A 15426-nucleotide genomic window follows, 5' to 3' on the forward strand; every position below is an offset into this window, starting at 1 on the left:
GGTGTGTAGACTTTCGTTAGGCACCGTATAACAGTGCATAGTGTTTTGTAAGATGTAATTATATATATTTTTTTAACATATGCCCTTTTTCTTCTCGTATGCATTATAGATAAAGGCATTAATTAAGCCATATTTGGTTGATGAAAGACAAGTTTGGCTTTTAATTTGTGAATGAAGTCAGCATAGAGAAATTCATTTTTTTTAATTAAATCATTTTTTACTTAAGCAGATTTAAAATAATCTTAATGCTCTTTCAATATTTGTTACTGAATTTCTGTAACTGTTACTAACATAAACTAATACATAGGCTATATGTATGTCAAAAATCTTAGTTGTAACAACCTGTAATGTTCCAAAACCTCCACTAGATGGGGATGTTGGCTACATTCTAAATTGTTCATGTAACAGGATTTCTTCCGTCTCTCTCTTTGCCCATTTTACATTTTAGTCATTTAGCAGACACTCTTATCCAGAGCGACTTACAGTAATGAATGCATCACATTTCATTTCATGCATTTTTTTGTACTGGCCCCCCGTGGGAACCGAACCCACAACCCTGGCATTGCACACACCATGCTCTACCAACTGAGCCACAGGGAAGGCCCCAACCTAGGCTCGAACCAGGGACCCTCTGAACACATCGACAACAGTCATGAAGCATCATTACCTATCGGTCCACAAAAGCCATGCATCTTAGAGAGCAAGTGAAACAATGACTACTTCAAAAGGTCTGAGCGAGTGAAGTCACTGACTGAAATGCTACTAGAGTCACCGTTAACAAGCTAGCCGTGTCACACCGTTACTTTCAGAAAAATTCAGAGATTCCCTCTGTTAGCCTACTTACCTGAGGGGAGATAGAAGATTAGGAATCTACCTGAGGGGAGATAGACGACTAGGAATCTACCTGAGGGGAGATAGACGACTAGGAATCTACCTGAGGGGAGATAGACGACTAGGACCTACCTGAGGGGAGATAGACGACTAGGAATCTACCTGAGGGGAGATAGAATACTAGGAATCAACCTGAGGGGAGATAGACGACTAGGAATCTACCTGAGGGGAGATAGAAGACTAGGAATCTACCTGAGGGGATATAGAATACTAGGAATCTACCTGAGGGGAGATAGAAGACTAGGAATCTACCTGAGGGGAGATAGAAGACTAGGAATCTACCTGAGGGGAGATAGAATACTAGGAATCTACCTGAGGGGAGATAGACGACTAGGAATCTACCTGAGGGGAGATAGAAGACTAGGACCTACCTGAGGGGAGATAGAAGACTAGGAATCTACCTGAGGGGAGATAGAAGACTAGGAATCTACCTGAGGGGAGATAGAAGACTAGGAATCTACCTGAGGGGAGATAGACGACTAGGACCTACCTGAGGGGAGATGGAAGACTAGGAATCTACCTGAGGGGAGATGGACGACTAGGAATCTACCTGAGGGGAGATAGAAGACTAGGAATCTACCTGAGGGGAGATAGACGACTAGGACCTACCTGAGGGGAGATAGAAGACTAGGAATCTACCTGAGGGGAGATAGAATACTAGGAATCAACCTGAGGGGAGATAGACGACTAGGAATCTACCTGAGGGGAGATAGAAGACTAGGAATCTACCTGAGGGGATATAGAATACTAGGAATCTACCTGAGGGGAGATAGAAGACTAGGAATCTACCTGAGGGGAGATAGAAGACTAGGAATCTACCTGAGGGGAGATAGAATACTAGGAATCTACCTGAGGGGAGATAGACGACTAGGAATCTACCTGAGGGGAGATAGAAGACTAGGAATCTACCTGAGGGGATATAGAATACTAGGAATCTACCTGAGGGGAGATAGAAGACTAGGAATCTACCTGAGGGGAGATAGACGACTAGGACCTACCTGAGGGGAGATGGAAGACTAGGAATCTACCTGAGGGGAGATGGACGACTAGGAATCTACCTGAGGGGAGATAGAAGACTAGGAATCTACCTGAGGGGAGATAGAAGACTAGGAATCTACCTGAGGGGAGATAGACGACTAGGACCTACCTGAGGGGAGATAGACGACTAGGAATCTACCTGAGGGGAGATAGAAGACTAGGAATCTACCTGAGGGGAGATAGAAGACTAGGACCTACCTGAGGGGAGATAGAAGACTAGGACCTACCTGAGGGGAGATAGAAGACTAGGAATCTACCTGAGGGGAGATAGAAGACCAGGACGGTGAGACAGGAGATGAGCAGACAGGGGATGATCAGGTTTATGGTGTAGAAGAGAGGCAGCCGTCTGATGATGAAGAAGTAGGTGATATCAGGGTAGATCTCATGACAGCAGTCGTACTTCTTGGTGTTGTATGTTCCCACTGCGTTGATGATGGCCCACTCTCCACTCTCCCAGTAGTTGTTCAGATCCACAGTGTTCTAGGGGATAAAGATCAACCGCCCCACTCTATAAAGGCTTCATATGGCATACATAAAAGCTTCATAAGCACTGTGTAGATATAGTTGTTCAGGTCTACTGTATTCTAGGGGATAGAGATACACTTTAGCTCCCTTAGAGGAAAATTGTCACACACTGCTGGCTCTGATTGGCTCGCAGTGTGGCTTCACATTGACAGCAATGGAGTTAGCAAGAACACAAACAGATCTGGGATCAGGCTAGTGGGCTTGACAATGACAACAATGGAGTTAGCAAGAACACAAACAGATCTGGGATCAGGCTAGTGCTAATGTATAAAACATAAACACATAGACACATAGACAATACGTTACCCATATCATGCACATCTTGTACAACACTTTTATAACATTACCTCCTTGAGTGATTATTTGACTGACTGACTGACTGACTGACACTGACTGATTGATACAATAAATCATTTAGACAAAAATGTGCAAAATGCACAAACTTCACTTTTATGCTGACGATGCTGTTATCTGTTGTTGTGCCTCTCACAAATCTCTCACAAAAGCTTTCCAGAACTTGCAAACTGCTTTTTATACTGTTCAACGTTCCTTGTGTCAATTGAAGCTTATCCTCAATACTGACAAAACTAAACTAATGATGTTTTCTAAAGCAAGAAATAGATCGCTGAACCTTTCACCTATTACTACCTGTCAGGGCATTGAGATTGAGACTGTAACCTCATATAAGTATCTTGGAATTTTAATTGATGACGGCCTATGTTTTAAATTGCATATTCAACAACTTACAAAAAAATTGTAGCTGAAGTTGGGATTTTATTTTAGGAATAAGGCCGATTTTTATTTTGAAGCCAGATGGAGGCTAGTATCAGCTACATTTATGCCTTTACTAGACGATAGGGGATATTTTATATATGAATGCTTCCGCTCAGTGTTTGAGATCAATTGACACCCTTTACCATGGCGCATTGATATATTTTTTAAACTGCAAAACCCTTACGCACCACTGCACTTTATATACCAGGGTTGGCTGGCCTTCTCTAGTCACTCGTAGGCTCAGTCACTGGTATACTTTTACTTACAAAGCCATTTTGGGTTTACTACCATTTTATTTTGGCATTTTTATTGTTCAGAAATGTGGTGGGTCGTCTCTTCGTTCGCGGGACTTTATCCTGCTAACTGTTCCAAATGTCCAAACTGAATTTGGTAAAAGGGCTTTTATATGTACTCTGCGCCATCGTCTTGGAACGCCTTACAAAATACATTTAAACTGGAAGAACTTGTCCCGATTGGTGTTTTTAAATCACTGATGAATGATCTTGAGACTGATTCCCTGACCTGTCAATGTTTTTAATTTGCTGTTTTATGATTTTGTTATACTCTTGTGAATTCTATGGTTTTTACTAGATTACTTGTAGTTTTTCATGTTGTCTGTCTGTAATTGTGTAATGACTTGGTGCATCCTGTCTTGGCCAGGATGCTCTTGAAAAAGAGATTTCAAATCTCAATGAGCCCTTCCTGGTTAAATAAAGGTAAATATATATATTTATATATATATATATATAATAATAACAAAATAAAACTCCATACCTCGATTCGTTCCAGGTCAATTTTAGCCTTGTCGTAAGTCCAGGAACCAAACTTCATCTTACAGTTCTGCTGGTCGAAGGGGAAGAAGGTGACGTCTATAGAACAGGAGGACTTATAGATGGCCGGGGGAACCCAGCGCACCTTCCCATTGTAGAACAGGTGGGCCTTGGTCATGTGGGTTACGGCGAACTCACCGTCCGCACTGGAGGGAGGAGAGGAGAGCAGAACACAACAGAACAGAAAATAGGTTACTGAAGTAATTGTACACGTGAGGGTGCGTCGTACAGCCCGGCTGTGCTGCGGTCGTATGTACGAGTCAATAGCCGAATATCCGTATATCATTGGCATCGTTGCCAGGCAAACCCTCTGGTTGTTAGCTCGATTGACATTGTCAGTTTGTGCAGGTTGTTATGGGCACGCACAGCCATAGACACGGGGAGTAGTGGTGCTACAGCACCACCAGGTGGTGAGATGGTGAAACTGAAATGTTTTATTGATTATAAAATGATCATGGTATTGTAGGTAAGGGAAAGAAAGAAAATCTGTTTTGCAAGCGGTACGTTCACGATAGGCTCTTGTCTATTCAGTTGTGACCGTTTGTCGTTGGACGCGCTCTGCTGTACGATAGACAGTTTCGTTTTGAGTTGAGTCGGGTCTCTCCATCTCTGTCCCTCTCCCATAGGCGACACGTGAGTTTCCAGTTTTGGTGAAGCTAATTTTCACCATAAAAAAAAATAAAATGCACCTTTATAATAAAGTATTCCATGTAACTGTCATTGCATTTACAGACTCATGTAAGATATCTACTATTCCTAATGGATAGTCATAATGTAGGTTAATTATATAAAACTCAATCACTGTTGGCAACAAAAAAAGACAGCAGTGTTCACTACATGGCTGAGCGCCTGGTGGTGTAGAATAGGCCTTATGACATGGCTGAGCGCCTGTTGGTGTAGAGTAGGCCTTATGACATGGCTGAGCGCCTGGTGGTGTAGAGTAGGCCTTATGACATGGCTGAGCGCCTGTTGGTGTAGAGTAGGCCTTATGACATGGCTGAGCGCCTGGTGGTGTAGAGTAGGCCTTATGACATGGCTGAGCGCCTGGTGGTGCAGAGTAGGCCGTATGACATGGCTGAGCGCCTGGTGGTGTAGAGTAGGCCTTATGACAATGCTGAGCGCCTGGTGGTGTAGAGTAGACCTTATGATATGGCTGAGCGCCTGGTGGTGCAGAGTAGGCCTTATGACATGGCTGAGCGCCTGTTGGTGTAGAGTAGGCCTTATGACATGGCTGAGCGCCTGGTGGTGTAGAGTAGACCTTATGACATGGCTGAGCGCCTGGTGGTGCAGAGTAGGCCTTATGACATGGCTGAGCGCCTGGTGGTGTAAAGTATGGCTTATGACATGGCTGAGCGCCTGGTGGTGTAGAGTAGGCCTTATGCTATAGCTATATCAGATACGTTTCTTCTCCTTTTTGTTTTGTGTTTGTAAACACATTTCATGTAATTCTACTGCAATTTATATGACTGGAGACATTAGCAGAATCTTTTTTTTATAGAAACAAAAATGACAGGGGTAGTATAGGCTTATATGCTACTGCTGACAAATAATAAACAGGTCAATAAAGACGACCTTCTCTCCATCTAATCCAGGTCCATGAAAAGGGTAGACACAAATTGTACAATATGAAGTCCATCTAACCTGGAGGACGACATTATTGTCTAAAAACAAAATATTAAGTGGTACTGGTTTGTTTCGGCTGTCAGTTTGCCAAATTTCACAAATTTCTAAATTCCATCATGAGAAAAACATAGGCATACTGTTTGGAAAACAAATGCCTACTGCTGAAAAGAGAAGACTGATCTGTCTGTAGAAGCTAAAACATTTTTTTAATCAACAGCTTTTGAGCGATTCTGAGCGAACAGCACTTTCAAAATAGCTTATCTTGAGATATTGGCACAAGCGCATTGGCCATCCCCGGTGAGTAGCCTATGCTTCATCTTCATCATTGGGTGAATCAGTGTCACTGGAAAGTGTATTTTGTAGCCTACTGTAGCCTGTACTATATATACACAGTACACTGAATATATTCTATATATCAGGGTTTCGGACAAGTGACTGGGAAGATTTTAATTAATCTGACATTCGAGAAATGTACCGGGCATCCATATGCATTGGGTGCGTAACCCATTAGGGTGTACACCAATGCAGCCAGCACCATCAATAAACCAGGGATGTCGGCCAAATGAGCAACATTTACGTGTCCTTAAAAACAGCCTACAAAAAAATTACTAAACACTATTCCTTGTGTTTCGATGTGTAGCATATGCACAACTTTATAGCTTATTGTTTTTATAGTTTTTTTTCCATTCCTAAAAAAATAATTGTCCACCTAACGGTTCAGCTATCAAGAGATTTGAGTACTAAATGTATCAGGGCATTGCATGCATAGACCTATAGACTTAGGAGTCCACTGGATTATATTCATATAAAATGAATCTAAAAAGGAAGAGAAGCTAAGGCCTAGCCCCAGAGAGAGATAGAGATTCGTATAAAGGAAGAGAAGCTAAGGCCTAGCTCTAGAGAGAGATAGAGATTCGTATAAAGGAATAGAAGCTAAGGCCTAGCTCTAGAGAGAGATAGAGATTTGTATAAAGGAAGAGAAGCTAAGGCCTAGCCCCAGAGAGAGATAGAGATTCGAATAGAGGAAGAGAAGCTAAGGCCTAGCCCCAGAGAGAGATAGAGATTCATATAAAGGAATAGAAGCTAAGGCCTAGCCCCAGAGAGAGATAGAGATTCGTATAAAGGAATAGAAGCTAAGGCCTAGCCCCAGAGAGAGATAGAGATTCGAATAGAGGAAGAGAAGCTAAGGCCTAGCCCCAGAGAGAGATAGAGATTCATATAAAGGAATAGAAGCTAAGGCCTAGCCCCAGAGAGAGATAGAGATTCGTATAAAGGAATAGAAGCTAAGGCCTAGCCCCAGAGAGAGATAGAGATTCGTATAAAGGAATAGAAGCTAAGGCCTAGCTCTAGAGAGAGATAGAGATTCGTATAAAGGAATAGAAGCTAAGGCCTAGCCCCAGAGAGAGATAGAGATTCGTATAAAGGAATAGAAGCTAAGGCCTAGCTCCAGAGAGAGATAGAGATTTGAATAAAGGAAGAGAAGCTAAGGCCTAGCTCCAGAGACAGATAGAGATTTGTATAAAGGAAGAGAAGCTAAGGCCTAGCCCCAGAGACAGATAGAGATTTGTATAAAGGAAGAGAAGCTAAGGCCTAGCTCTAGAGAGAGAGATAGAGATTCATATTTGTGGTTAATATCCAAGAGAGGAACTTCATCATCAAGTCTTCGTCCCAAACTGCCTTAACCTGTTATGGCTAGGGGGCAGTATTTTCACGGCTGGATAAAAAACGTACCCGATTTAATCTGGTTACTACTCCTGCCCAGTAACTAGAATATGCATATAATTATTGGCTTTGGATAGAAAACACTCCAAAGTTTCTAAAACTGTTTGAATGGTGTCTGTGAGTATAACAGAACTCAAATGGCAGGTCAAAACCTGAGAGATTCCTTTACAGGAAGTGGCCTGTCTGACCATTTATTGTCTTTCTTTGACATCTCATTCAATTACAAAGGATCTCTGCAGTAACGTGACACATCCCACGGCTCCAATAGGCTCTCAGAGCCCGGGAAAAACCTGAATGTCGTCATTCCAGCCCCAGGCTGAAACACATTATCGCCTTTCTCAAGTGGCCGATCAAGGGACTGTGGGCTTAGGCGCGTGCACTGGCCGCCCCCGTCTTTGTGTTTTTTCCTCTGTTTGCCGAAAAGGAGATTCCCGGTCGGAATATTATCGCTTTTTTACGAGATAAATTGCATAAAAATTGATTTTAAACAGCGGTTGACATGCTTCGAAGTACGGTAATGGAATATTTAGAATTTTTTTGTCACGAAATGCGCCATGCGCACGACCCTGATTTACCATTTCGGATAGTTTCTGGAACGCACGAACAAAACGCCGCTATTCGGATATAACGATGGATTATTTTGGAACAAACCAACATTTGTTATTGAAGTAGCAGTCCTGGGAGTGCATTCTGACGAAGACAACAAAAGGTAATCAAACTTTTGTAATAGTAAATCTGATTTTGGTGAAGGCTAAACTTGCCGGGTGTCTAAATAGCTAGCCCGTGATGGCTGGGCTATGTACTTAGAATATTGCAAAATGTGCTTTCACCAAAAAGCTATTTTAAAATCGGACATATCGAGTGCATAGAGGAGTTCTGTATCTATAATTCTTAAAATAATTGTTATGCTTTTTGTGAACGTTTATCGTGAGTAATTTAGTAAATTGTTAGTAAATTCCCCGGAAGTTTGTGGGGGGTATGCTAGTTCTGAACGTCACATGCTAATGTAAAAAGCTGTTTTTTGATATAAATATGAACTTGATTGAACAAAACATGCATGTATTGTATAACATAATGTCCTAGGTGTGTCATCTGATGAAGATCATCAAAGGTTAGTGCTGCATTTAGCTGTCTTCTGGGTTTTTGTGACATTATATGCTAGCTTGAAAAATGGGTGTCTGATTATTTCTGGCTGGGTACTCTGCTGACATAATCTAATGTCTTGCTTTCGCTGTAAAGCCTTTTTGAAATCGGACAGTGTGGTTAGATAAAGGAGAGTCTTGTCTTTAAAATGCTGTGAAATAGTCATATGTTTGAAAAATTGAAGTTTTTGTATTTTTGAGGAATTTGTAATTCGCGCCACGCCTATCATTGGATATTGGAGCAGGTGTTCCGCTAGCGGAACGTCTAGATGTAAGAGGTTAATCAGTTGCGGTAAACTGTTGCTTGTTGGGTTGAGCACACAGAGATGGACACAGAGACAGGGAGGTTCTAGTCAGAAAACACGACTTTACTAGGCAACAAAAAATAAACAAAATAAGTTAGGGTTGGCTCAGTCCTACTCATATTTGGCTCTGTGCCTTCGGGTGCTCGTTCCCCTCTGTAGAATCACTCCTTGCCTCTCTCTTTTTCTCCCCCATGGTGTGCCACGGTGCTCCATTTATGTGGGTTGCATGGCTGCTTGGCAATCTCCCCTAATTACCCCTAATTGGTGCCATCAGTGTCAGGGTGCCCAGCCCGGGAACTCCCAGCAGAGGGAGACAACGTCGCGGCACGTACCTCCCCTTTATCACCAACCACCAGGGTAGACCTCCCGGGATACCACCCTGACCGGGAGGGAAGCGTACTCAGGGCTAGGTTTGCATCCCTCCTGGAGAGGGCATCAAGAACCAGCAGGTGACGTGGTCATTTGTGTCCGTACCTCTTGCCATCCACACGAGGTGGGCATGGTCGGTGATCAGGGTGAACTTCCTCCCGAGGAGGTAATACTTGAGGGTGTGCAGTGCCCACTTCACGCCGAGGCACTCCTTCTTGACAATCGAGTATTTCTTCTACCTTTGGAGGAGCTTCCTACTGACATACATGATTGGGTGTTCCTCACCTTCCTGCTCTTGGGACAAGACGGCTCCACCTCTGTGTCAGACGCGTCTGTCTGTTCCAGGGGGTGATTTGAGAAGTCCGGGGTGATGAGAACCGGATGTGAACATAGCGCGTCGATCAGGGCCTGTAACACCACCTCTGTGTCCTCCGTCCATCGTACCGTCTGGGGTAGGCATGCCCTTGTCAAGTCTGTGAGGGGAGAAACTATTGCGGCAAAGTTAGGTACAAATCGACTGTAGTAGCCTGATAACTCCAGGAACGACTTCACAGCAATTTTTTCTTCTTCTTGGGGCTTCACATTTCCCGATTCAATAGCCCAGGTACTCTACCTCGGCGTAGCCCAGCTTGCACTTGTGGGGTTTCGAGGTCAGCGCCGCATCGCTTGGTGCTTCCACCGCCTGTAGCCTACAGAGATGCGACTCCCAACTGTCACTGTGCACGATTATATCATCCAAATATGCAGCAGCGTACTCACGGTGTGGGCGCAGGACACTGTCCATGAGTCACTGGAAGGTCGATGGGGCCCCGTGGAGCACGAGAGGAAGAACGTGGTGGTAGTATAGCCCCCCCCCCTGGGGTGGAGAAGGCCATCTTCTCCCGGGAGGCCGCTGGCACCTGCAGCACCTGCCAGTACCCCTTTGTCAGGTCCAGGATGCTGACCTCGTCTTCCCCAAGCGGTCGATCGGTTCATCCACCTGGGGCATGAGGTAGGCATTGAATTTACTGACCTTGTTCAGCCCCCGGAAGTCATTGCAGAAGTGGACAGTTCCGTCCGGTTTCGGTACCAGCACTATAGGGCTAGACCACTCACTGTGGGACTCCTCCAGTACCCCAATCTCTAGCATTGTCGTCATTTACCGCTGGGCCGCTGACCTCCGGGCTTCTGGTATCCGGTATGGCCATTTATGCACTTTTTCTCCCAGACGTGTGTGGATATGATGTTCCACGAGATCCGTGCGCCCCGGCGAACACGACCATATTCCGCTGGACCAAATTTCGGAGCGCTTGTCATTGGGTCCGGCTGAGATCTTCCCCCATGGAAACTTCGATGGGGGGCGGGTTCTCCTGTGGCCGGGTTCATGTTGCACACAGCGCCTCTTGTGCATGCCATCTCTTCAGTAGGTTCACATGGTACAGCTGGAGGGGTTGGCAGACCTTGTAATTGACGTCGCCTACCCCCTTGACGATGTCATAGGGCCCATGCCACGTAGCCAGGAATTTGCTCTCTGTTTTGGGGATCAGCACTAAGACCTTCTCACCTGGGTGGAACTCTCGTGGTTGGGCCCCCTGGTTGTATACTCGCTCCTGGGCGCGTTGCGCCTGGGCCATGTGCTCCCTCCCCACTGGCCAAATCGCCTTCATCCTCTCCCTCATCTCCTCCACGTGTTCCACCATGATGCGAAAGGGGGTCGGTTGGTCTTCCCAGACCTCCTTGGCTAGGTCCAGCAGTCCGGGGAACTGACGGCCATACAGGAGCTCAAAGGGGGAGAACCCAGTGGACGCTTGGGGTACCTCGCGCACCGAGAACATCAAGTGGGGCAGCAGCTGATCCCAGTTCCTTCCATCTCACTCGATGACCACCTTCAGCATCTGCTTTAGGGTCTTATTGAAGCGTTCGACTAGCCCGCCCCGTTTGTGGATGGTACACGCTGATCCTCACCTGTTTGATTCGTAAAAGATTGCAGACATGTTTCATTACACGAGACATGAATGCGGTGCCCTGGTCCATCAGGATTGCCTGTGGGATACCCACCCGGCTCAATAAATGGAAGCGCTCCTACACGATACCTTTCGCTGTGGCCGTGCGTAACATTGGTGTATTGGTGTCCCCTCGTTGTCTTCACCAACGGACCCACCAGATCCATCGCCACCTGCTCAAACGGCACCCCTATCATGGGCAGGGGAACCAAAGGGTTTCTATAATGTGCCCTCAGGGCTGTGATCTGGCACTCCGGACAGGTACGGCACTAGTCCTCCATGGCGCGCTTGACTCCGGGCCAGAGGAACCGATTCCCAATCCCCGCCCTGATTTTTCTCCATCCCTAGGTATGCCCAGAGCAGGTGGGTGTGGGCGAGCTGCAAGACAGTACTAACATACTGGGTGGGTAGGAGTAACAACTCTTTTGTCTCCCCATTGCGGTTTACAACCTGATACAGTAAATTATGCTTGATGGCGAAGTGTGGGTAGCGCCACTCACTTACCCCGGGTAACAGCGCAATCACGTCCACCGGCAATCACCTGGCCCCTCGCGTTCTGGAGGTTGGGGTCTTTAACTGGGCCGTCTCAAACTGGCCCATGAGGATTTTCGTGTCGGATGACCCATCTAGGGTCTCCACGTCCATAAAGGGGTGCCTGAGGTCCTCCTCTGACGATGGCTCGTTTCCCGGCACGGGTCGTCTTCCTCCTCCTGGTCCGACTCGGGCCCAGTGGACATGATACAACAGCATAGTAATCAGCAACCAATTGATTAAAGAAAAAAAATACTACTGTCCTATATAGCCTACCAGAACCTGCATGACATTAGCCATTCTAGCGCTCTCTCCCAGCTTGGAAAGAAAATTGGTGTGCGTAAAACCAGTCTATAAATGCCAAATTATACAGTCAGTCCAACCTCAAAACACTAGCTTAGTAGGGAATGTTTCTTTATGCAGTGCAGCCAACTATCTATAGCTATATATATATATATATATATATAGTATCTAGCTGATATTTAGCTTCAATTTATGAAAATTACACATAGCCTAACAATGAAATAAAAAGTAGTCAGCTAGAGAATACATTTAACCCCTATTTATTGTTCAACTCAGCAGGTTTTCTGGCTAATAGCATACACAAATGGCCTGTGATCAAGGTAAATTAAATTCAATCCAGCTTGAGAGACTCCCTGGTGTTCTGAAGTCCTTCTGAGACATTATGCATGATGTGTCCATTGCACACAAGTTAAACTAAGTCTTGAATGATACATGCAAAGATATAACAGAGATAAGGGACTGTTGATATTGCAACCACACAACCCAAACACCGGTTCACCAGTATGAAGATAATCGCAAACTGCTTTTTTTTTGTTTTTGAACCGTCAAGAACTGTTGTCCACAAAAGATGATCTGTTTGCATTCGCCAATGTATTGTCTGTCCAGTATCCAGACGACCTGTCCCCAAGAGCTTCCTATACAGTTCATCTCTTTCCATAACGTGTTGAACTGCTGAATTTGAAGCACAACTCCCTTCTTCCCAGTTTCTCTGATGTTGCTACAACGACCAAGCTGTTTTTAACCATCCCTGTAACTGTAGCTTCTGCGGAGAGATCAAAAACTAAAACTCATAAAGAACTACCTAAGAACGAAGCATTATGCTCTCGGTGTCACGTTCTGACCAGTAAAGGGGTTATTTGTTATTGTAGTTTGGTCAGGACGTGGCAGGGGGGTGTTTGTTTTATGTGGTTCGGGGTTGTTGATTTAATTGTTTATGTAGAGGGGTGTTTGTTTAGAGTATTCCTGGGTTTTGGTCTATGTTCTATGTTAGTGTATTTCTATGTTCAGTCTAGTCTATGTATTTCTATGTTTAGTTAATTGGGATTGGGCCTTCAATTGGAGGCAGCTGTTCCTCGTTGCCTCTGATTGAAGGTCCTATGTATAGGGGTGTGTTTGTTATGGGAATTGTGGGAGGTTGTTATTGCATAGCTGTGTGTAGCCTGCATTAATGTTTGTCGTCCGATCGTTTTCTTGTTTTGTTTTCGTCAGTGTTGTAAATAAAGTTAAGATGAGCACTCAACCCGCTGCGCCTTGGTCCATTACATACGACGACCGTTACACTCGGTCTGACATGCGCTTTTAAAAAGCATCTGAGTAAACTCCACTCATTGCAACCCGCTGCGCCTTGGTCCATTACATACGACGACCGTTACACTCGGTCTGACATGCGCTTTTAAAAAGCATCTGAGTAAACTCCACTCATTGCACTGGTGCCATCGTAGCCTTGCCCAAGGCATTTATTCACCGATATCCCTTTATTTTCAATCAGTTCAATCATTTATTTTTGAAGGCCTGAGGCACTTTGATCAGTCACATTCCTGAAGCCCAAGAAACAAACACTTTGCTATGTAACTGAGCTCCCTCCAAAAAGCTGTATATCATCTGTGTTAAGGCCACATTTTACATTTTAATATGACAGGAACCTCATCAACACTTCACAAATTGTTTATTTACACACAAACACACAGGACTCCGAGACATATTAGAAGCCATTTTTTTGGTAAAGACTTACGATCCTCCAGGAACAATCTCTTATATGGCAGTCTAATTGATCTCCTCCCCTCAAGCGCTACAAATCCCCTGATCACGGCTTTAATACACGCCACTAATAGCTGTAGCTAGAGACATAATATTAAGTCTATCATTACATCTTCCTCACACACACACACACACACACACACACACACACACACACACACACACACACACACACACACACACACACACCTTTTTAATTTCAATAACTGAGCACGATCTCACAGGAGAGTTTTAGGAGGTGGAACAGTCATTAAATAATCTTGAGTTTTAATCTGACACTTTTGGCCATGAAACTATAATTAATTTACATGAGGAAAAAACTATAAGAAGGGCTGGTATATTACTGGGGAGTGCTAGGATCAGGATAACATGGCAGTATATTACTAGGGAGGAGGCTAGGATCAGGATAACATGGCAGTATATTACTGGGGAGGAGGCTAGGATCAGGATAACATGGCAGTATATTACTGGGGAGGAGGCTAGGATCAGGATAACATGGCAGTATATTACTGGGGAGGGCTAGGATCAGGATAACATGGCAGTATATTACTAGGGAGGAGGCTAGGATCAGGATAACATGGCAGTATATTACTGGGGAGGAGGCTAGGATCAGGTAAACATGGCAGTATATTACTGGGGAGGAGGCTAGGATCAGGATAACATGGCAGTATATTACTGGGGAGGGCTAGGATCAGGATAACATGGCAGTATATTACTAGGGAGGAGGCTAGGATCAGGATAACACGGCAGTATATTACTAGGGAGGAGGCTAGGATCAGGATAACATGGCAGTATATTACTGGGGAGGAGGCTAGGATCAGGATAACACCGCAGTATATTACTAGGGAGGAGGCTAGGATCAGGATAACATGGCAGTATATTACTGGGGAGGGCCAGGATCAGGATAACATGGCAGTATATTACTGGGGAGGAGGCTAGGATCAGGATAACATGGCAGTATATTACTGGGGAGGGCTAGGATCAGGATAACATGGCAGTATATTACTGGGGAGGGCTAGGATCAGGATAACACAGCAGTATATTACTGGGGAGGAGGCTAGGATCAGGATAACATGGCAGTATATTACTGGGGAGGAGGCTAGGATCAGGATAACACGGCAGTATATTACTGGGGAGGGCTAGGATCAGGATAACACGGCAGTATATTACTGGGGAGGGCTAGGATCAGGATAACATGGCAGTATATTACTGGGGAGGGCTAGGATCAGGATAACATGGCAGTATATTACTGGGGAGGGCTAGGATCAGGATAACATGGCAGTATATTACTAGGGAGGAGGCTAGGATCAGGATAACATGGCAGTATATTACTGGGGAGGAGGCTAGGATCAGGATAACATGGCAATATATTACTGGGGAGGGCTAGGATCAGGATAACACGGCAGTATATTACTGGGGAGGAGGCTAGGATCAGGATAACATGGCAGTATATTACTGGGGAGGGCTAGGATCAGGATAACATGGCAGTATATTACTGGGGAGGGCTAGGATCAGGATAACATGGCAGTATATTACCGGGGAGGGCTAGGATCAGGATAACATGGCAGTATATTACTGGGGAGGGCTAGGATCAGGATAACATGGCAGTATATTACTGGGGAGGAGGCTAGGA

General features: G+C 44.9%; 1 protein-coding gene across 1 annotated transcript in view; it reads right to left on the reverse strand.

Annotated features, from left to right (window-relative positions):
* LOC106608318 (neuronal acetylcholine receptor subunit alpha-2) overlaps nt 1-15426 on the reverse strand; it is a 54113-nt gene that overhangs the window by 13019 nt on the left and 25668 nt on the right. The window contains exons 5-6 of the mRNA XM_045721175.2: nt 4003-4204; nt 2187-2409 (exon numbers count right to left, since the gene is read on the reverse strand). Of these exons, the coding sequence (XP_045577131.1) occupies nt 2187-2409; nt 4003-4204 (425 nt within the window). The remainder of the gene's footprint in view (nt 1-2186; nt 2410-4002; nt 4205-15426) is intronic.

Source organism: Salmo salar, chromosome 06 (assembly GCF_965601325.2).
Source record: "Salmo salar chromosome 06, fSalSal1, whole genome shotgun sequence".
NCBI lineage: Eukaryota > Metazoa > Chordata > Actinopteri > Salmoniformes > Salmonidae > Salmo > Salmo salar.